We start from the raw sequence: 22,696 nt of genomic DNA, 5'->3' as shown, positions 1-22,696 counted from the left end.
TAATGGATAAAGTTCAAAACCTTAAATTCAGGCCCCTGCCTCCACCTCAGGCCTCCTCTCAGGCCACCCTCCCTGGCTGTGCTCCAGCAATGCTGGGTGCTTCCTGGTACCCTACACGGGTCCTGTCTTCTTTTGATCTGTGCTGTTCACCCTGCCAGGCATATGAGTCTCAGTACCAGCTGACTCCAAATAATCCTTCAGTTATTAACTTAGGTATCAGATCCATGGATGCCTTTCCTTAACCACCTGGACTGGATTGCTGGGAGTTTCCCAAAACAGAGCAAACACAGAGTTCCAATAGAAATAAGTTAGAGATTTCTGCAAGAGAGAGTACAAAGCTAGGGATCCAGGACTCTCGTTCCACTTTAATAAGGGAACTCTCTTTTTTTTCTGTGTCATATATGCATAAATGGAAAAATTTTATTTGAAAAGAAGGATTCCCTATAAAAGCTGTTTGAAAGCTACTAAAGTAGATCAGCTCTAGGTTTTCCCCAGGTCTGAGAGCCTCCTTATAAGGTGTTACCCTTTTTCATATGAAAATTACCCTAGAGCAATCCCTCATCAATCTTTGTGATTGGGAGATAGGGTGGTTATAATCCTAGCAAGGATATGGTTGGCCAAAAACATTCAGCAAGATCAATGTCTCAAAGAAAATAAGGAGTTTGGGAAAAACAATACAAATTGCATTAAAAATATATTAAAATATTAGAAGTATCCAGCCTCCAAAACAAATTAGATTCACCTTATTCAATACATTTTCTACCAGACAACCCTGCTGTCTCACTTCCGTCAATTGTTTAGAAAACACCACAATCACATAGTAATATGTTTGAGACCTAAGAACTTGGTTTTCAAAGGCAGAATTCAGGAGTTCAAATCTTAGCTCTTCCACTTACTAGCTATGTGACCTTGGGAGAATGTCTTAACCATTCTGTGCCTCCGTTTCTCATGTTCAAATGGGAAGGATAATACCTACTTGATAGAGCTATAGTAAGGATTAAATGAGATAAAACACAGAAAAATTTGGAACACTGGCACTTAGAAAGGACTCAATCAATGCCAGCTATGGTGTGTGCACACACATATATATGTTCAAGTTTTTTTATAAAAACATCACGTTTTAGAGTTTTTTAATCAGTCCTTACTGGCTTGAAATTTAACATCTTTTACATTAACATCCTCCTTTCTTTCACTTTTTTTCCAATCTTGGCAAAATGCTAATTAAACTACCTTTCCTTTTCATAGACGTGCCAAATTATCATCATCCTTGAAGGTATATTTTTATGTATCTGGTCTTTAATTCATTTACTGGAAAGTGAAACAGATCTTCCCTCTCTGCATGAACCCCCAAAGATCCACCTACATTGTCTAAGGGAAAAGGATGTCTTAATTATTTTTGTATTCTTAGGTTCTGACCTCAACTAAACTTCTTAAAAACAAAACAAAACAAAAAAACTCATATTGTAAACTTTCATTGTACAAATATGAAACTGTCTTATCTAAAACCCATCATTGCCAAAACCCAGGTTGTCAAGGAATTGCTACAGAGTCAGCCGTTAATAAGGAAATATTGTATGAGTACCACAAATTTCTCTAATGCTACTGGAGGACATAGAAACAAATGCCGTATCAACAGACTTGAGGTTTTTAGTTCTTTATCTTCTCCTCTCTGGTGAATATTGTTTTATAATTAAATAGCTAAAAATATACAACAAGAAAAAAATAACCAGTCTTTAAATAAACAGAGTTTTCCTTAGACACTCCATCACTCACACACGGTCCACTGAAAGTTGCCATACCACAAAATGAACATTGTTCTGTATTAATAATTAAGCCCCCCTTTTTGGCTTTATTACCCACTTCCTTGCTCTCACTCATTCTTTTAATGCCACAAATAATGCTTGAGTCAACAATGGATATTTTTTAAGTGGCAACACTGGATAGAATGACTCCAAACTTAAGCCAAGATTAAGCTAACACACTCCACAGCTAAACACCATGACCAAGACTAAACTGCTCAAAATAAATACGTAGGTTGTAAATGGAACAAGATAACATTCTTCCAAGCCATGGGAATCTAATTTGCCATTAACCTCTATTTAAAAAAATAAATCATTTTTTTTTAATGACTCTTTCATCCAGTCCAATAATTCCAATAACTTACCGGTCAGCAGCTTCTACATCAAAACAAAAACGTCTGTCAATGGAGTCAGTATGCCTTTTGGTACATTCTTTCAAAAAGAAGACCTCTCCATCCCCCTGCAAATAATCATTTGAAACATTCTCAAAAACTACAGTATAAATATATACATAATGAGACACATTATATTAGGAACAAAAAACAAGTTTCAAGATTTTAAGTGCTTTCTCTTTATCTTATTCTCTTTCAAGCAAGTTTCTGTTTGAATCTAAAATTTTAATAAGTTTTGTCATTCTCCTTTTCTTAAGATTTTCTAGATCTTGTTTTGGTTTAACTAGATATAATCAATGCTAATATCAAAAGGTGGATTAACAATATAGTTTCTATCCGCAAGAATCATACTTGTTATCAGTGATCATTCTCTTTTAAAAAGAACTATAATTTTTTACTTCATAATGGGTAACATATGTCAACATGTGTCCATTTATGACCTATTAAAACAAATTCCAAATGGATCAACCGACAAGGACACTAAGGATCCTAGATTAGCTCTTGTGATCATCTAAAGCTAGAACCATTCAATCTATGTGGTTTTGCTACTACCCAAGTGAATCACCCTAAATTTATCTTTAGTTATTTTTTTAAATAAATAAACCATCCTCTCTAAGAGAGCATTAAAAAGAGTTAAAAGACAACAGACAGAAGCAATGAGGGAACACAGATCCTCAATGAAGAACTCTAAGAAGTCTACAAGTACACACTTGTAGCTAACATAATATTTTCTAGAATGTGAGGATATCTGAATAATAAACAAATACTCAAATACACAGAAATCTAAAAACATCACAATCGTACTCTAAAATGTATTTTTTATTTGGTGACTAAAATAAAGATATCACTAAAAAGATATGGCTTAAAACTTAAATTAGCTCTGACAGGAAACTCAAAATCAAACTTGAGGCTCTATCTTAAACCCAACATCCTTCAAGAGTGACATCTTCACCTCCTCCTCTTTTCCATGGTCCTGATTTTCCATGTCCACTTCATTAAACTTGTTACATAAATGTGCTTTCATTACAAGCTACTCTGAATATTTTTCAGAAAGAAGGATACATAAATAGAAGTAAACTTGGGTTATTTTGTGTTCACTTAACCAAAACTATGCCCAACCATTCATTCAGCATAAAATGAATTAACCTGCCTCCTAAAAATGGGTTACAATTATGTTGAATATTAGTGGATAGAGCTTTGTCTCCAGACCACTGATGATTGTTGTCAGCTGCAGCTTCTATTTAAAACACATATAATGAACATCTTTTCTTTACAACAAATCTTGTGGTGTTCTGGCTCTTTTTTTTTTTTTTTTTTTTCATGCTTTGTTTTGCTCTTCATTTCTCTGGAAGAATAGTTAACTAATTAGGGAATACCTAAGTGAGAACCCTGTAAGCCTAACTGAACAACTAAAACTCATTATAGATCATTCTACTTTACAATGCTTTCAGACTATGACTATGTGTATGCATATCAGACCTCCTGTGTAAATATTGACCCACCAGGCACCACCTCACTGAGTCATAAATGCTTATTGAAGGTGTTATCTTTTTCTTCCAATAACAGCGACATTAAAGAATCCAAATGTTCTCTTAATTAGATAAGAAAAAAACTTTCAAAAACCCATGCATGCACTGGTGTTTGTGGAGGCAGTGTTCATGATTTGCAATGGGTGGAGGTGGCCTAAGGGTACACTGATTGAGGAACAGAATGGTGAATTGTGGTGTATGCATACAATGGAATATTGAGCAACTACAAGAAGGAGTGAAGCTGTGAGACACGTTAACGTTAACGAGGTGAATGGATCCTGTAGACGGCATGCCGCCGAGTGAAGTATGCCAGAAACCAAGGCAAACACTATAATGCCTCACCAATATGGACTAACTACAATGCGTAAACTCAGAATTAACTCTTAGACCACAGCCTAACAGGGAAATGATTATTGTAATGGTCCCTAGAATGTAAGCTCTTACCAACAGTCAAATCTATTCCTGAATTGTAATGGCTGTCTCCAAACTCTGAGATGCTGATCCCTTAATGTATAACCTGATTGGTCTCTTGAATACTGGCTATCTGTGTTACACCTGAAACTCAGAGCTAGAGCTAGGCAGATATGAATATCAGTATTTACACATACAGCAAATGTTAAAAAAAAAAAAAAAGCTGAAATAGAGCCCAGACTTCAATTAGAGATATGAATAAAGCAGATCGGGTTAAGACTAGGGACAAAGGGTAAAGGTTGAAACTGACTGTGTTCAAACTTCAACTTCCACGTGAGACCAAGGGAAGAGATGTTTATTTGGTGTGGGATCTATATTTTCTAAACAATATAACTTCTACAGTCAGTTTGTTCAAACACTACAATTACATGGAATTTTGAATAGGAAGTGAGCTATGGTAGGTCTGTATAGATTAGAATGAAACAGCAATACATCCTAAAGTAATCTGGGTGGAGAATAAAAATATATATTCGGGATCCCCCTGAAGAGCTGGGGGAGAATGCAGAGGTGTTGGACTTCCTCACCTGGATTGTTGCTGATGTTCTCATGAATACTGGGGACTGACGGCTTGACATGCTGAGCCCTCTATCTTGGGGCTTGCCCCTATGAAGCTTGTTACTGCAAAGAAGAGGCTAAACCTGCTTATAATTGTGTCTAAGAGTCTCCCCTGAGTGCCTCTTTGTTGCTCAGATGTGGCCCTCTCTCTCTAACTAAGCCACACTGGCAGGTGATCTCACTGCCCTCCCCCCTACGTGGAACCTGACTCCCAGGAGTGTAAATCTCCCTGGCAACATAGGATATGGCTCCCGGGGATAAATCTGGACCCGGCATCATGGGATTGACAACATCTTGAACAAGAGGGGGATGCAAAATGAAATGAAATAAAGTTTCAGTGCCTGAGAGATTTCAAATGGAGTCGAGAGGTCACTGTGGCAGACATTCTTGCGCACTATATAGATAATACTTTTTAGATTTTAATATATTGGAATAGCTAGAAGTAAATACCTGAAACTACCAAACTCCAACCCAGTAGCCTTGACTCCTGAAGACGACTGTATAACAATGTAGCTGACAAGGAGTGACAGTGTGATTGTGAAAACCCTATGGATCGCACTCCCTTTATCCAGTGTATGGATGGATGAGTAGAAAAATGGGGACAAAACCTAAATGAAAAATAGGGTGGGATGGGGGGGGTGGTGATCTGGGTGTTCTTTTTTTATTTTTATTTTTTATTCTGATTCTTTCTGGTGTAAGGAAAATGTTCAAAAATAGATTGGGATGATGAATGCACAACTATAAGATGGTACTGTGAACAGTTGATTGTACACCATGGATGACTGTATGGTATGTGAATATTTCTCAATAAAACTGAATAATAATTAAAAAAAAAAACCATGCATGCAATTCAGAATACACTGTCTATTGGCCTGTTTTTTTTTTTTTTAAAGAAACAAAAGAAAACAAATTTAATCCTAAAAACAAAATAAAATGTATTTATCATTTGCAAATATAAATGCCATTAAATAACACTGGCAGAGACTGCCTTTCATATAGAATACTAAGTGTACAACAAAATACTTACTATAAGTTTTCCCCCAGATCTGTGCTCAAATGGGATCATGTTGAACTTCTTGGCTGCTTTCCGATACATGCAGTAGTGTTTCACCCAACTGGAACCAAATGGAGCAGGTCCTTCAACAAAAGATAGTAATTTATATTTTCCTCATAAATAATCAGACATGCCAAGGGCCAACCACATTAATAAAAAGGTAAAGCCAAAAAGCAGCAACTAATACTAAGATGCATCAGTGAAACAAACCAGCAATGCTGCTGGTTTTAATAAAAGGGGGTAAACTGGGGACAAGAAGAAGGCACATAAAGGTAACTTGAGGCAAGAATCTAAGACATTTTTAGCAACACAGAAGTGACGTAAAGACAAACTTTTAAAATAGTTTGCTAGAAAAACCAACAGTTATCTCATACCTGAAAATCTCTTACTTGTAAGCTATGTATATATGTTTTGTTAGTTTCTAGGTATTAAGAATTTGCATGGGTTTCAAAAGTTCCATTCAGTATATGTGCCTCCTAGAATGGAAGAACCACGGAATCAGAGTGCTGAGAAAAGGTGTCAAGCCTGAAACCCATCTAGAGCTTGAACCGTACTATAACACCCGGGTAAGCAGCCGCCTGACGAAGGATGGTAAAGCTAAGCTTTAGAAATGAAAGGTGAAGGATAAGCAATATAGGATCCATAAGGGAGGGTGAGCTGACCATAGACACAGCAGAGTTTTCTCAGAATCCCTTTTAAAACACTCATGAAGTCAGTATTGCCACCATCTGAGCTCTTAAAGGACAGGGGTCCATGTCAGTGGTCCTAGCATCTGGAATTTCACACACCAGTAAAAGTCCAAACATAACGAAACAGAGGCTTGACCCAGCGAAGGCTGACAACGTTTTCTTCTACCAAGTAAACACATTTTTTTAAAAGGCAATTAGCATCTATTATTACCATAAATTCATCTACAAACAAACAAATCTTCTATAAAGACAAACTCAGGAGGGGGAAAAAAAAAGACTAATTTAAAAGGAATGCAGTTAGCTTTAGGAAAAGCTAATTACATTGTCTTATGGGGCGGGAGGGAGAAAGGGGTTATTAGTCCACTGTAAACTTTACTTCGAACTATCATTAGTCCAAAGACTAGAATTCAGGACCCACTGGGGTATGTGTTATAAGTAACCATCATTTGTATAGTGCTCTATGGTTCACAAAAATAATCCACAGATAAGTCACTTAATACTAAGAAAAAGAATTTCAAGGACAGGGAGGGTACATTATTGTCTTTCTAATCTAAAGAAACTTAAGCTTAGACCAAAGACCTGAGAAATGATGAAGCCAAACTTCAGTCCAGAGGCTCTAGCTCCAAATCTCATGGCCTTTCCATTAATCAAGCCATCAGCCCCTTCTCACACCCACCTGATCCTGAGCACAGAGGTTATGGCTGCTCCTTCACATCTGTCCAAGCTCCAGGAAATACAGGGGCCTCAGAGGGTGCAGACAAACTCTAGTCTCAGACTGACAATTCCAGTATTTAGCAGCTGTATGAGCTAGGAAACTTTACATCTCTGTGCCTCAGTTATCACATCGATACATAGGATCATAATAACATGTCACACTTTGAGGGGTTGTTTTATGGATTAAAGGAGATGAGATGTATTAAGTGCTTATAGCACAGAGGCAGTGAGTAAGTGATACAATTTTGCCACTCTTGTAGATTGTTGTTTTTCCCAGGCTAGATTCAGCTCAATTCCTCTCAAGGCGAATAACTTGAACAAGAGTCATTAATCTATCCAAAAATTAAAGTTTCCGATGATTTTTAGATTGGCATAAGATACAAAAAATTGAATCATTCTCATGTGTGTACCCTAGATTTTAATTGAGTTCTTTTAAATTCAATAAACAAACTGAGATTAAGGATATACACACCATCAGAAAATTTCAGAGTTCCACCATGTTATATAACTGCTCTGTATGATCAGTGAAGACGGAGATATCCCAGGTAAAATAAAAGCAAATGAAAAAAAGTTTAACATTCTGCTGACTGCATATAACATTAACTTCGTTTCAAAAGCACAGATATCATGTAACTGTTCCCTGAATACTCCCTGCTACTAAATTGGTCAGTTTGAAAATCCTATAAATTAGCCAAGCATAACAAATGCAATGAAAACTGTAAGACACTCAAGCGTGGGAAGGAAGAAAAACAGTAAATTCAGAAACATTTTCACATTCTCCTCCCTTCGAACAATAATGTTCTACAATTGAAACATAACCTTTAAGAGCTTCACTTCAATAAAAAGTTTGAAAAAGTTTTAGGGTATCTTAATTTTCAAAATATGGAAACTGTGTGGCATATTCACTAAGACAGTAACAATGTTAAAATCTCTGTGAAGTAAGTTAGGATACTGTCCAGGAATATTTTTTCTAGTCATCTGGAATCTTCCTGATAATTTTAATAAAAACAAACTATCCCAGATCAACGTGGAAAGAAAAGATGTGGAAGAAGAATGGAAATACGTTCCCTTAACCGTAACTTGAAGGAAAATTAGGGGTGTGAGGTGGGGGCAGGATGTGTGCTTGCATGCGTGTATGTGTATGCATATGCGTGTGCGTGTGCATGTGCGTGTGTGTGTGTGTGTGTGTTGGTGATAAGGATGGAGGTGAGGGAAGGGAGGAAAAAGACAATGTTCTTGAAAACAAATGGCAATACCCCCCTTTCGTGTCTGCCTTTCAGCCTCCCCCCAGTTCTGGCTCCTTTACAAGCAAGTTCCATGGTGCACAATGAGGACGGGGTACAGCAGTGGTGCTAGGAGCCGGGTGCTCACAGCCCCTCCTAACCCGTCTCGCCAGCAGGAATGCATTTTTTCCAAACATGCAAAATATGCCTTGTATTAGTTAGCCGAAGAAGAAGAATTGAAGGTCCCTCTCTCTCTCTCCCTTAAGTCTTCAACTGATAGGATTAAATCCAGCTGATTGAATTCTCTCATTGCAGAAGACAAGCCCTTTGTTGATGTAATCAGCCACAGATGCAGCAGTTGACTGATGATTTGATAAACCACCCTTCTGGTTATTAACCAGCCACAAATGTCCTTGCAGTAACAGTTAAGCCAGAGCTTGCTTGACCAGACACCTGGGAACCATCACCCGGCCAAGTTGACACATGAACCTGACCATCACATGCCTCCTAAGATAGGAGGGAGCAAAGAAAGTGGTCAGGATAATTATTCCAAACTTGTCGTGGTCATAGTAACAACAGCAGAGTCTTAAAATAACTTGGGTTTTTAGCTAGCTATTCAGTTGCTGTTTGAATGCCTCTTACTTTTTTCTTGTACATACAGGTAGCCTTCTGCTGTAAACTGACTTGCTCGTTTGTGGTCCTTGGGATTCTGTCTGATTTTGTTCATAAGTTCTTCCACCTCTGATCTTGTCCCTTCAAAACGATTCCGTGTCTGAAATGGATAAAAAAATGTAAATACATTATTTTTTTTTTTTACTTCTCTGATGAGTTTTCATTCACATTTTTTAAGTCTCTGGATAAGAATTTCTAAGATTTTCCTATACATTTCTCAAAAAAAAAAACCCTTTCTTTTCAATATATTCTTATTGAGATGCTTATTCAAAGAAAAAAAAAAAGCTAATAGAGGAGTGACAGCCAAGGCAACTAAAGGTAATTTATTTTTGAACTTCTTACACCAAGAATAATTCTATTATTCGACACTATAATTCTGCCTTCAGGCCTCACACTATTACTAAATTCTTAGATTAAAAAAAAATAGACCATAAAAAATCAGCCCCTTATAATAATCAATATGACACAATTCATTACTACTAGACTACTAGCAGTATGTCTAAGTACTCAGAATCCGAAAATTTTGATTCTTTTGTAAACCAATAATTATGAGTGTCAGTTTTTTCAGGTCATGGTAATTACCCTTGAAAATGACATTTCTTCCCAGAAGAAGAAAGGTGGTGGAGGGGTAGCTCCACAAGTAATAGAAATAATATATTTGACATCTGAAGAGACAAATCACATTTCTGAAACCCAGGAGACTTAGTATGACAATATCTTTGTCAAACAGGTACTCTGAAAACAGATACGCAAGGTAAAGTGACAAAACTACCAAGGCAGTTGTGATGGTCAGTACTACCACGTTTCTGCACATTTCTTTCATCCATACCCAAAAATAAATGTTTTAATACTGAAAAACTGCTGATGTGAAAATGTGGAGGCACTGAGAAGAAAACTTTTTAAAATTTTTCCTCTCTCCTACCTACAATGAAAGGGGTTACCAAGAGCCCTAAGAGCAGAAAAATGGCAGAATGGCAAATTTTTTTAAGGGATGGGGGGTCCGACAAATGTAGAGGGGAGATTTTATCTGCAGAGACCTACTTTAAACACAAACTGAGAGTTTAAAAAAAGTCTATGTATGTATTTTAAGAGAGTACAGGGCTGCCAAGAGATTGGGACTTATCTGTCAACGTCTAGCCCCTCCTCTTCTCCCTATCACTTATGTCTTCAGTGTTCATCATTCCTATCTTTATAACAATTATACCCTGATTTTATTTCTCTTCTTTGTCACTTTGCTCAGGCTCCTCCCATCTTCACCTTTTCTGTCAGTAGGTGCATATATGTACGTGAGTGTGTGTAGTAGCATGCCACATATGTATAGAAGCCAACACACACATACTCCTATTTAATATAATGGATTGTATCCAATACTCTCATTATTTACATTCATATTCAAATTGTCCTATATTTTTGACCAGTGTGAGTCCCTTCAAACTGACTCCTGAGTCTTCTGACATGCCTCCATAACTCTTGGAGCAATTCTTACTTTCAGATTCACAAAGGACATGTCCCAGGCTGATCCTATACTTGCCACATCCCAGCCCAAGAATTAACCATTTCCCCAAAGGAGGTTTTGTGGACGGTAGAATTTAGAAGCAAAGATCTGGGCACAGTGTGGTTATAGCTAAGAGGGTGTTATTGCTTCAAGGTCTTCTCAGGAGAGTTAGAAAATATATGCATATATATGTATGTACACACACACACACACACACACACACACACACTCACATTCATGTATCAGTACTTCTATATATATCTCTATAATCAAAAACCTGTGAGTTCATATTGATAAATCCAATTCCAATCCAATAAATACTTCAGGGTTCTTTATAGCCTACCACCTTACAAATGTGTAAATTTCTTCTCAGTGAGAAACCTTGCTCCCATTACCCACAATATATTACCTATCTGCTCAATGAATATATCTGCTCTAGGTAATCAATCTCCCCAGTACTCCAGCTGCCTCTTCTGCACACCACCCTCCTTTCCCTGCTGCAGACACCCCAGGCAGTATCTCCCCTCTCCCCACTCACTGCCTCACTTCCTCAGATGCAATGACTCCATGTTGGGAAGGAAAAAAGAAGCTTTATCTAGTTTTATGTGTACCAGTTTTAGGGAAATTATGAATTGGGGAAGAAATTATATTTTTTAAATTTGAACACAAATCAGTAGAATGGCTAGAACCTAGCAATTTCCAGGTGTACATGAAGACATCCTCTGATAATAATATTAGACTGTAAATGTCATAACTGGCAACACTTGAGTACTTATATTATGACTGTCCCAATTGCAATGCTTTACAGGGCTTCGATTCTCACAATAATCCAAGAGGTAGGTCCTCTGTGTTGAGCTCTCCAATGCCAGTAAAACACTAGGCTGCCTTGTTTTCCTTCTTTTCCATACATGCTTTGGTAAATAAATATATCCTAACAAACCAACCTTAAATTAGGCCTTATTTTGCTGCAAAGGAGAGGCTAGGCCTCCCTATGGTTGTGCCTAAGAGCCTCCTCCCGAATGCCTCTTTGTTGCTCAGATGTGGCCCTCTCTCCCTAGCTAAGCCAACTTGAAAGGTGAAATCACTGCCCTCCCCCCTACGTGGGATCAGACACCCAGGGGAGTGAATCTCCCTGGCAACGTGGGACGGAGAACATCTTCTTGACCAAAAGGGGGATGTGAAAGGAAATGAAATAAGCTTCAGTGGCAGAGAGATTCCAAAAGGAGCCGAGAGGTCACTCTGGTGGGCACTCTTATGCACACTTTAGACAACTCTTTTTAGGTTCTAAAGAATTGGGGTAGCTGGTGGTGGATACCTGAAACTATCAAACTACAACCCAGAACCCATGAATCTCGAAGACAGTTGTATAAAAATGGAGCTTATGAGGGGTGACAATGGGATTGGGAAAGCCATAAGGACCACACTCCACTTTGTCTAGTTTATGGATGGATGAGTAGAAAAATAGGGGAAGGAAACAAACAGACAAAGGTACCCAGTGTTCTTTTTACTTCAATTGCTCTTTTTCACTTTAATTATTATTCTTGTTATTTTTGTGTGTGTGCTAATGAAGGTGTCAGGGATTGATTTGGGTGATGAATGTACCACTATGTAATGGTACTGTAAACAATCGAAAGTACGATTTGTTTTGTATGACTGCGTGGTATGTGAATATATCTCAATAAAATGAAGATTAAAAAAAAAAATTAGGCCTTATAAATTACATCTTTTATTATACTGCATATTTGGGGAAGGAAAGTCCAAATATGGGGACTAAGCTGGAATTCAGACACATTTGAGTTTGTTTGGAAAACTGGTGAGTCAGATTTGGCAGAGGATTATTCTACTAATACTCAACTGATTAAAGCACAGGTCTACATATTCAGAGGAAGTGGAAAAGGAGGGAGAGAAGGAACTTCTCACACCAAGTTTTTCCCAATATAAAGTGTTAAAAGCAGAGGGTGAAAGTGACTTCCAATACAATTTACCATTTTCCATTTAAGTTGTGAGTTCTTAATATATTAAGGATACTAAATAGGTCACTGCATGAAACATTTTCAAATGATTGCTTGTCTTCAAGTTTTGCCTATGACTATTTATGACCAAGTTCCATATTTAAATATTTACTCTCTCTTCAGTTATTTTGGTTTATGTAAGGTAAAGCTGTAGCTAGACAACCCCCCCACCCCCCTGCCCTGCTTCATCACTGGTGTGTTATAAATGTACTTCCACACCCAAGCAAGCTGTGCACAGATAGTCTCACAAAAGCCCCCAGGTGACTCTGATGTACCCCACACCTGCCCCAGACTGGGAGGCAGAACTGGGTACATGGATACTTAGCCTGCACAGTCACACAGGGCCCTGTGCTCAAAAGGCCCCACACTTGGTTTAAATGCTCTGCTGTCACTCTTTTCTAATTTTTGAATAATAGGCCCTGCCTTGTCATTTTGCCCTGGCCCCACAAATTATACAGCCAATCCTCTCTTGAGGACGGTCCAGCACTTGACAGATGAGGTGCAGACAGAAAAAATTACCTTCACAGGATGTGCAGCCAGTTGGTGGAGGAAAAAAAAAATCAAGATTATAATCTAACCTTCCAAGCTAACCATCTAATGGTCTTTCTTACAATATTATGTTCTACTGCCTGCAAAAGTAGTCTGAAATATCACAGCAAAAATATACTAAATATTCTACTACTACCTATAGGAACAAGTTTGAGGTTCTTAGACTCAGATTAGACTGTGACTAATCTGTACATATACTTTTAGCATTTAAAAATCTGTTATGTTATAGTTACAACACTTATTTTATAACTCTTTTCACTGGTCTTGGGACCAAAACAGCATTTAAAAAAATCTACTCAAGGTCTCTATTAGTCATCAACCCAGCTAATCATCCAAACACTCTACAAGTCAAAATTTTGACACTAGTTTACAGAAAAAAAAAAAGAGATTTCATTATCTACATTCCCAACATCCCCAAGTCTAGGCAACCATACAAAAACCTTAGAAACATAATGTACACAAAAATCATTCATCCTCAATTTCTAAGTTTCTAAGAAATTAAAAGGCAGACAGCAAACCACAGAGATTTTCATCCTTCTATTTGTATGCCTTTCGGCATGCACTATGAATTTCAGAAAACCATGACACCAGATCTCTAACAAGGTCCCAAGTTACGCTAAACATAAAGCTGAATAGCTTTTCAATGGGGACACTTCCAAAATCAACTAACAAATTGAGAAGAAAAGCATCCACCACCTTCTGATCAAAATTGCATATATTAAACTAGTTAATTAGGTTATGTTCTCCTAAATCTCTTTATTCAAGAGCTCATAGAAATCATACCATTTTCCAAAAGAAAATAAAGTTCCATAGCAACTGGAATCCAATTTAGGGAATGTGCATAAAATGTGGAGAAGAAATTCCATTTGAACCATAAAGCTTATTGGGAAATAAAAATCAAAGTAAGATACAGAGATAATCGAGAAGAAACTCAGACTAAAGTGGAGCGCTCATTCGTTTCATACATAGCTGACTGTTAGGTGACACGGCTTAGACTTAGAACTGTCGGGAAGAGCAGGAAGAACCACCAGGTGGCAGAATTTCCCTATTCTTTGTCACACCAAGAATTGGCCAGAAGGTGGCATCATATCCTCAGTTTCTCAGTACCGAAGTTCAGCTTGGCCTTAAATGCTTTTTAACACACCAAATAGATCACAAATACACATTCCACACAGTGTTTTATGCTACTTTCATTTCCTTACATTCTGAATGTTGATCTGTAGTTCCATTTTGTAGTGATTGAAGTCTTTGGCAAGTTCATGGCCCTGATGATAGAAAGTAAACATTCCCTGAAAAAAGGACAGCATCTGAGACAAAGGAGAAAAGGTGACATTAGCATACACACACCAAAAAAAAAGAAAAAGAAAAAGAAAACAGCTAAGTATTTCTCATCACATTATCTCACTGTTATTCTACTGAAGTAAAATAATTAAAAGTCACTCATATTCAAATCTAATTATGTATTATTTAACTGAACCTGACATAACATGAAGGATATGTAACTTTTCCTTAAATATCTATTAACCAATTTTTATAATATGCTGTTTTTTAAAAATGGAATTCAAAATCATCCATTTGTCCTCTTTAGCCAAGCACTGCAGATCAGTACAATCTATAAGAAAGTAAAATCACAGAATCAAAGAGCTAAAGGCTCTCTCAAATGGCATCTATGTCCAGTGTTTTGTAATTTGGGATGAGAGCTAAGGAAATCCTGAAATTTATTTTCTTCAGAATGCAGTACTAGAATGGTTTGGAATTTGAGGCTCTGGCGTCAGAGGGCCAGCCGGGGTCAATTCCCAAGTTCAGCATTGACTCGTATGACCTTGGACGAATTAGTGAAACCTTCTCAACCTCAATCTCCTTATTTGCTAAACGGGATAATCAAAATATATCCTCATTGTGTTTCTGTGTGGAATAAATGAGTGAGCACAGTAAAGAACTTAGAACAATGATTGTTCATGATGCTCAAAAAACATAGGTCATTATTATTACTTCACATGGAAAGAAAGCTTTAAGAAGATTTAATTATTCTCTAATTATTAATTTAGGTTAATTCTATTACCCCAACTGGACCACAGCTCTATGAAAGATTATTTTTACTTAATTGCTAACTTGGTTATTATTTACTTCTCAACATCACACACACAAATGGGTGAAATACATGTTAATGTGAATTATCTTTCAATAAAGCTGTTTAAAAAGTCATATGCAAAAAACCCAAATTAAAGTAAAAATTAATCTTGAGAATCATGAATGCTACTGTTTTTTTTTTTTTTGCTAAAAAGCACAGTATAAAATATCTTTTACATTTTGACTCAGAAGATATTTATTTGAAGCTCTTCTAAAGAATCTACATAAGCACAAACAAAAATCATGTTTCTAAAATACATATAAAAAATGCTAGAGTGACTCACAAAACAGTTTCAAATGCTCCATACACTAGTTCTCAACTTAGGTTCCCATAAGCACTGTGAGTTGGTGAGAAATAATTTGTTACCAATAATGTCTAAAGTACCAAAATTTGGACCAGTTACTTGCTGTAAAAACAAACGAGTAGAATCAAGGCAATCCCATAAATACCACCACTCTCTCACACATCTAAATATAAAGGCTTTTTACAAAACAGTGGCACTACAGCTAGGGTGGCAAGAAATGTACTGAGTATAGACAGTGTATAGCTACGTGGGCATTATTCTTTATATGCTTTGTGCCAATAAGGCCAGTGATTCCTTGACTTCCTGACTATCCGCGTCCACTCTACAATTATAACATCTTGCTTCCTGCTTATACACTATAGCCTCTGTCAATCACACACTAGACATAGGAAAAAAAATATTCCTATTACATCACAAAAATCTCCAAGCAACATGCTGTAATACTCACAGGTTCCACAAACTCAAACTTCTTTCTTTCTTGGATTTCCTGAAGTTTGCATACATACTCAAGAGACAGCTCATAAAAGTGCTGCCGATTCTGCTCCACTTGGATATCTGCCTATGTTAAAAAAAAATTGCAGCAGATCAAATCAGAGACAGTGAGAAGTGTTTCTCTATGTCAGGGATCGGCAAACTATAGTTCACGGCCAAAGATGGCCTGCTGCCTGACTTTGTAAATAAACTTGTATTGGAACACAGCCATAGGCTGCTTTCCTGCTACAAGAGTAGTTGTGACAGGAACCATTACAATCTACAAAGCTAATTGCTAAAAAAGTTTGCAACCCTTCCTCTCTCTGATGAGGTTAGCCCCAAAACTTGAAGACCAGTCAGGTTCTGTTTCATGAAAAACTCATAACTGACATCTAACGTTGAGCTGTATACACAGCACCAAAATCACATAAACATCATTTCAAATTCACAAATCTGAGAATGAAGTCTGCCAGGGGTGGGGGGAGATTCCAGTCACTTCAGCATGCTGAGTGACAGCTGCAGCTGAGAAAGTGGCAGCAATGGCACATCTCAAGAGCCTGGCTCTCAAAGGCAGGTTGGGGCTTGAAGCCTGTCTCTGGGCAGCCATGCGCTTAAGCCCTCACAAGGTCTGAGCCCCTGGGAGTGAAGGGAGCCCAAGATGCTTCTGAGACTATTCCAAAACAAGGTTCCAGCTTTCCTTGTCTGCCTGGAAAGGAATTGGGAGAGGAGCATAGTTCCAAAGAGACACAGAGGGGAAGCATTCTCATCCTAGAAACCATTCTTACAAGGCACCACATAATATTTTTCCTAAACTAGCTAAGTCTATTTTAAAAAAGTACTTATGTAACATGCAAAATGGTTTTTTTTTTTTTTTTTGGTGTCAAATGCTTCTGTAAGTGAAATAATACTTAAACATAATAAAAAGAGTATTACTAAGCCAAAAATGAGGATTTCTTCCTAAAACTCCTCAAAATCATATTTTTGTGCCTCAGATGACCAGCTTGATAGTTCACCCACCAGCAGTTAAAAGGCATAACTTCCAGCATAAGAAATGCAATTTTGTTATTTTTGAGTATTTAATAAAATGAAGACATGAGGAGTTAAGGATAGATTCTTCATTTTGTGGCTACTGGAAAGATCCTTCAAGAAAATTATACCAGGGTTAGAATTACCAAGTTGGTGTTGTCCTTTAGCAGATCCTCCTGGTTGTTCTTGCTGGTGTGATTATCCTTGCCCCACTGGCTAACCTCTACCACCACCCCCCTAATGTTCACGGTCCAGAACTGCTGTGCCATGTGCTGCACAGTTAGATCACCAGAGTCCCTGTATCATCGATAACTCACATCTTATAACGATGCTACGGACCTCCAAATTGAACCTTAATGGCAGAGAATGATTTCCCATAGTCTGGCTCAAATCTAAAAGGCAAACACTACATTTTTTTTTTTTTTTTACAAGTCACTTGTTTTTAAACAAATACACAATTTCAATTTGATGATCATCTGATTTCTAGACATTTCTTTACCATTAATACATACTTCAGATCAGTCTCATGCAAAGTAATTCAAAGGATCTACTTCTCCAATCATTTTTAAGATGAAATATTATCATCTGTCTACTCAGGAAGGATAAACACACTTCAAAACATAAATGGAATTTCCTCAAATATCCCATAAATGTTATACAATAAGGATTAAAGAAATTTAGGGATGTGAATGGAAGTAGAAACTATTGTGCTTGATAAACATAGAGCTATATAATTTTTTTATCGAATTACCAAAAGAGCCAACATGGTTTCTACCATAATTTTTCTCATTCATTCAAAACAAGCAGGGAAAAAATATATGAACTATACAAATCCCTGTGCCTTTGTTCATTACCACTCTTAGCAATCTTAATCTCTTGGGCACCTCAACTCAGTTCACTAAAGGTTAGCAATACATTAACCACTGCCAAAAGTAAAGAGGATCCAAATCTAGATTTTCCCTATTAAAAGGCACCCCTATCAGTCTTTTTTAGAAGACGGCTTCAAATGGAAGATTGCATATTTGTAAAGAGCAAACACAGCAAGACAGGAAAGAATATGTAACGTAAGTGAAACTGAAATTATTCATTTTTAGGTTCTCTTTTCAAATTTCTGATCTAGAGTTTAAATACCTTTGGGGATTGATGAATATGGCCAAAGTCCTGGCTTACAAGTCAAGCATCTATACACTTGCTCGTTCAACAAATATTTATTGAATACCTACTCTATGACAGGCATTATTCTAGTTTATAAGGAGAAGGCTGAATAAAACAATGATGTTGCCTACAGGGAGCTTAGATTCTAGTGGAAGAAGGCACAAACAAATATATCAGATGCCAAACAGTTGTAAGCATATGAAAAAAAAATAAAGCAGAGGAAGGAGGATATTCTAAGTAAGATGGTCAGGGGAAAATATGTCTAATACAGTGCGCTCAGAGTAGGGACCTGGAGTGTCTGAAGGGACAAGGCTTGCCCCGTGCAGCCTGAGAAGGCAGCTGGTGCTGGTGGAGGGAAGAGTGGCGGTGGGTGCAGATCATGCAGGCTCTTGCGGGCCTGCAGGTCCCTGGAGGCCTCCATTAGGAAGGTTTGGAAAAGAAGACTGACATGAAAGATCACTCTGATTGCTGGATTGAAAATAAACTGTAGGAACACAAAAGTAGAAGCAGGGAGACCACTCAGAGGGCCTTTATGCTAATCCATAATGAGAGATGTTGCAGACTGCAGCAAGGTTGCAGTGGCGGCAGTCAGGAGAAGGGACCATATTCTGGGTATATCCTGTAAGTAGAGAAGACATGCTGATGGACTGGATGGGGCTGAGAGAGAAAGGGCCGTGGAAGACTAAGGATTTTGCCTGAGCAGCATGTAAAATGAGATACCTAATTGGACTGTAAAGTATAGATGGAAATATACTTGGGACATGGAAAGCCACTTCAGAATACCTAAAACGGAGATTAAGAGAGAAGAGAGGTAGAGAATAGCTAGCATTAAGAATGAAGCTCATAAAAGCAACAGCTGTCATTTCAAAATTAGCAGAGGGTACGAGTTAAGGAAGCACATGCAACAATTGCACAGTTTTCTATATAATATGGAACACAGAGAATAGAGCCCTAGCTACATACAGTATTGTTGTGAGGATTAAGTGTCATAAAAACTCCTTTCCTTTCCCTTTTATAAACTGTCAAATACCACCCAAATGGCATTCAAAGGTATTAGACAAGAGAAAAAGGTGATGTAGATAATGTTAAAACAATTAAACATGTACATATGTATGTTTACAACTAAATATTTGACAAGTAAATACGGCCCAGGTTTATACTAGAATCAAAGCTGTTAGTGTCATTTTTTTGATACTTCAATAAGTATCTTTTGTAACAGTAGATTATGCCCAGATTCCTTATTTGATTAAGAAAAAAACAAATAAGAAAAATCACTTTTATGGGATGGGTCTAAGATCCTAACGACTGGATTCAGTATTATTTTCAATGAAAGCATATGTGCAAATTGTAAACAACTGGGCCTCCCTTTAAGCATGTGAGGAGAAAAAAAAAAGTGGCAGGGGATTTAGACAAGAAATAAAAAGAGAAAATAAGAGATACAATATAAATTCCTTTCTCCTTACTTACATATGACTCTCCCCAAAATTAATGAGTCTATTAACACAAGTAAAACAGGTGCTCTTTTTCCAATGAAGCTGAACCTACTGAATATTCAGCATTAAATGAAATTAATTCTGCCTTCACATAAAAGCAAAGCGGAATGAGCTTATTAAATTTAATTAATTTTTTCAAGAAATCTTGAAAACCAGTTAACATATCTATTCTTTAAAATGATTTATCTGTTCTTCAGTAATGCTGGTTAAAATTGTCGTTACTATGAAAAAATACTAGAACCGAAAATGTTACAATTATGAATACAGACTCAATCACTATAACACTTATTAATTATTTTATGTCTTGTTCCATAGAAAGTCTTTTTTTCTTAATTCATGGCAATTCCTGTTCATTTTTTCCATTTCTATATATTCCTAGATGGAAAGTTTTCAAAAGAATAGCACATTAAAAAAGAAAAGACAAGCATATCTTATAATATTTTAGAAATAAATTAACAGAAAAATTAAAAGAATACCTCTTGTAAATGTGAGTCTTTCTTTTTTGCTGATAAGTTCAAATGTTTATCAATTAGGCTATAGTTCTTTTCTGTCTCTTTGTCAAACTTCTTTTTTTCTTCCTATAAATAAGAAAATCACAGACAATATGAGTAAGTACAAAAAAACTGCATACACAGTTAATCTACTGGGAAGTCCAAAAATATGAAAAATATCTGAAAACAAAACAAAGTATCACTGAATGTGGTGAAGTTACCTGAAAAACGTATCTGTACAGGCCACTGGTTATTAATCATTAAGACTGCTTTAGGACTGAATGGTTACTTATCTTTTCTTTTTTTCCCTTAATGGGCTTTTTCCCAAGCCTTTATTATTTTTCAACTCGATACACATCAGTGTTAAGAATAAATGCTATGTCACTCATCTCTCACAAAAAAGAAAGAATACATAATAAGTAGAACATAAATCTTAAAAAAGCAAACTTGCTGCAGATTTTGGCATAAGAGTGGAATTCTCTAAAATTGGATAATGATTTCTGGTCTAGATAAAAATAATGATAATCACAGCTAGGAAAACCATCTTGGGAAAGAGCTTATTCCCTAATGGTCACATATAAACACAACAATAAGACCCTGTGACCAGAAATGTCATCTACTTTCCCAAACTTATTTACAGAACACTATTTGGAATATATTTCAATAAGCCAACAGGGTCCCAAATAATATTGACACACTTGTACTGACTCTTGGGTTAATATTGCAAACATATCTCAGGTATTGCCTAGAACTAGCATTTGCTTTCCTTTCAGTACAGAACTTTGTTTGAACACCCGAAACCAAGTTTTTAAATACAAAGACAGACTATCTCCCTAAAGCTCTTACCAACTCTGTTGATTAAATAAACATTTCTGATCACCAATGAGCGCACACTATGTTCCCTAAGCTGCCCAAATCTCTAATTCTCCACACATCCTGGAAAGAAACAACCTCTTCCCTATTCCCCAACTTCTATTTCCCGAAGCAAAAATAATGAAATATTCTAGTCCTTTCTGGCATGATTTTTCCTATTAGGCAAAGAGATTAAATGAAACACTAATTCTATTTCTTTGCATTTGTCTTTGTTTATTTTTTTTTACGAAATGCGACTACCAACTGTTGTTTTAGGACCCTAAAATACTATGTCCTCTGCCAGCCCATCGAAAGATCCTGAATTAATCCCCACACTGATGAAGCTGAGAGTCTCAGGTACTTGTGTTTCTTCCCATTTCTATTCCAAGTTCAATTACCAACTAGCTGCACAACTTTGTAATAACCATTTGACAACGCAGAACCTAAGTTTTCTTGTCAAAAAGATCAGGGATTTATACTAGCTCATTTTTAGATCCAGTCCTAGAATTCTCTGATCCTATGGTTCACTTATGTGCAGGAAAGGAATTTTAAAAATAGCAACAGCATTTGTCGTTGTGTTTTGTTTGTTTTTTTTTAACAGCATCTGTTTTTGTGTCCAAGTTTTTTAAATTACAAGTATTTAAAAAGTCTAAAATTAACATTATATGGTTAATCTCTTTTCTGCTTTTCATTATGCTCTTTATCAACTATTTTAGTAACTAACAGGAAAAAAAAAAATGCCTTTTACCTCAAAATATCCACCATTTTTAAAAGTTGATAGATACTGTGGCGTGTCTGTACATTAGATTAACTGTCAGAAGTTCCAAATTCTATTCCTGGCCACTTATTACAGTGTGACTTGACAACAGTGGCACAGCACTCTCTGAGCATCAGTTTCTTAGTTGCTAACACAGGAATAGAAGTCATGTCTCTATATTTACTACAAGATTGCTGCAAAGCAAGATAATATAGTAAAGAATGCTCACTATATTTGCAGACTTGTAAGTAGCAGGAATACTGAAAACATTTTTGCTCACTCATTTGATTTAATCTGAACCACAAAATGGGACAAAGGAAGCAGTGATGCTGAAATCAACAGTCAAAACACCCAGCAAACTCAGCAATAGCAGGGTATGGAAATCAGCATGTGGGTAAAGTTGGGAATGAAAGAAAATAGTGATATCAAGCCTTTGTGAAGAAAGAATTTAGCCAAGAAACAACATTCCACCTACCAATTAGAGTAGAAATACATTCATTCATACATGGGACGATATTAAACAAACGCTACTTTGTTTTGTTTTTGAATCTTACGACTCAGATAATTATTTCATCCTGCCTTTGTTCTTAATGGCATTATAGAATATTATTCTATTTTTTTGTGTGTGCCATGTGATTTCTTGTACTGAAATAATATCGTTTTAAAATGGGGCTGTGTTCAGATAGAATTTAATAAAGAATGGAGTATTTTTCAACACTATATAATGGGAAATGTATAAATAAAAATGAGCAACATAAGCCAAAAAGTTCCAACAAGGATCAAGTTTAAATACAATGTGAAAACTTTTCATATAAAGCAGACACTATAAACTCAAGTTGAGTCTAGACCAGGCAGTAATATA

The 22,696-nt window shown here is 36.7% G+C and overlaps 1 protein-coding gene across 2 annotated transcripts in view; it reads right to left on the bottom strand.

Annotated features, from left to right (window-relative positions):
- The window catches only part of ARHGAP10 (Rho GTPase activating protein 10), a 317,107-nt gene that overhangs the window by 180,104 nt on the left and 114,307 nt on the right, over positions 1-22,696 (bottom strand). For both annotated transcript variants that reach the window (XM_037830782.1, XM_037830783.1), the window contains exons 5-10: positions 20,211-20,312; positions 16,038-16,148; positions 14,357-14,461; positions 9,069-9,198; positions 5,774-5,883; positions 2,165-2,259 (exon numbers count right to left, since the gene is read on the bottom strand). In XM_037830782.1, the coding sequence (XP_037686710.1) occupies positions 2,165-2,259; positions 5,774-5,883; positions 9,069-9,198; positions 14,357-14,461; positions 16,038-16,148; positions 20,211-20,312 (653 nt within the window). The remainder of the gene's footprint in view (positions 1-2,164; positions 2,260-5,773; positions 5,884-9,068; positions 9,199-14,356; positions 14,462-16,037; positions 16,149-20,210; positions 20,313-22,696) is intronic.

The sequence above is a fragment of the Choloepus didactylus genome, chromosome 3, assembly GCF_015220235.1.
Source record: "Choloepus didactylus isolate mChoDid1 chromosome 3, mChoDid1.pri, whole genome shotgun sequence".
NCBI classification, from domain to species: Eukaryota; Metazoa; Chordata; class Mammalia; order Pilosa; family Megalonychidae; genus Choloepus; species Choloepus didactylus.
Note: the sequence above shows the minus strand (reverse complement) of the source record. Positions and strands in the feature narration are given on the sequence as shown.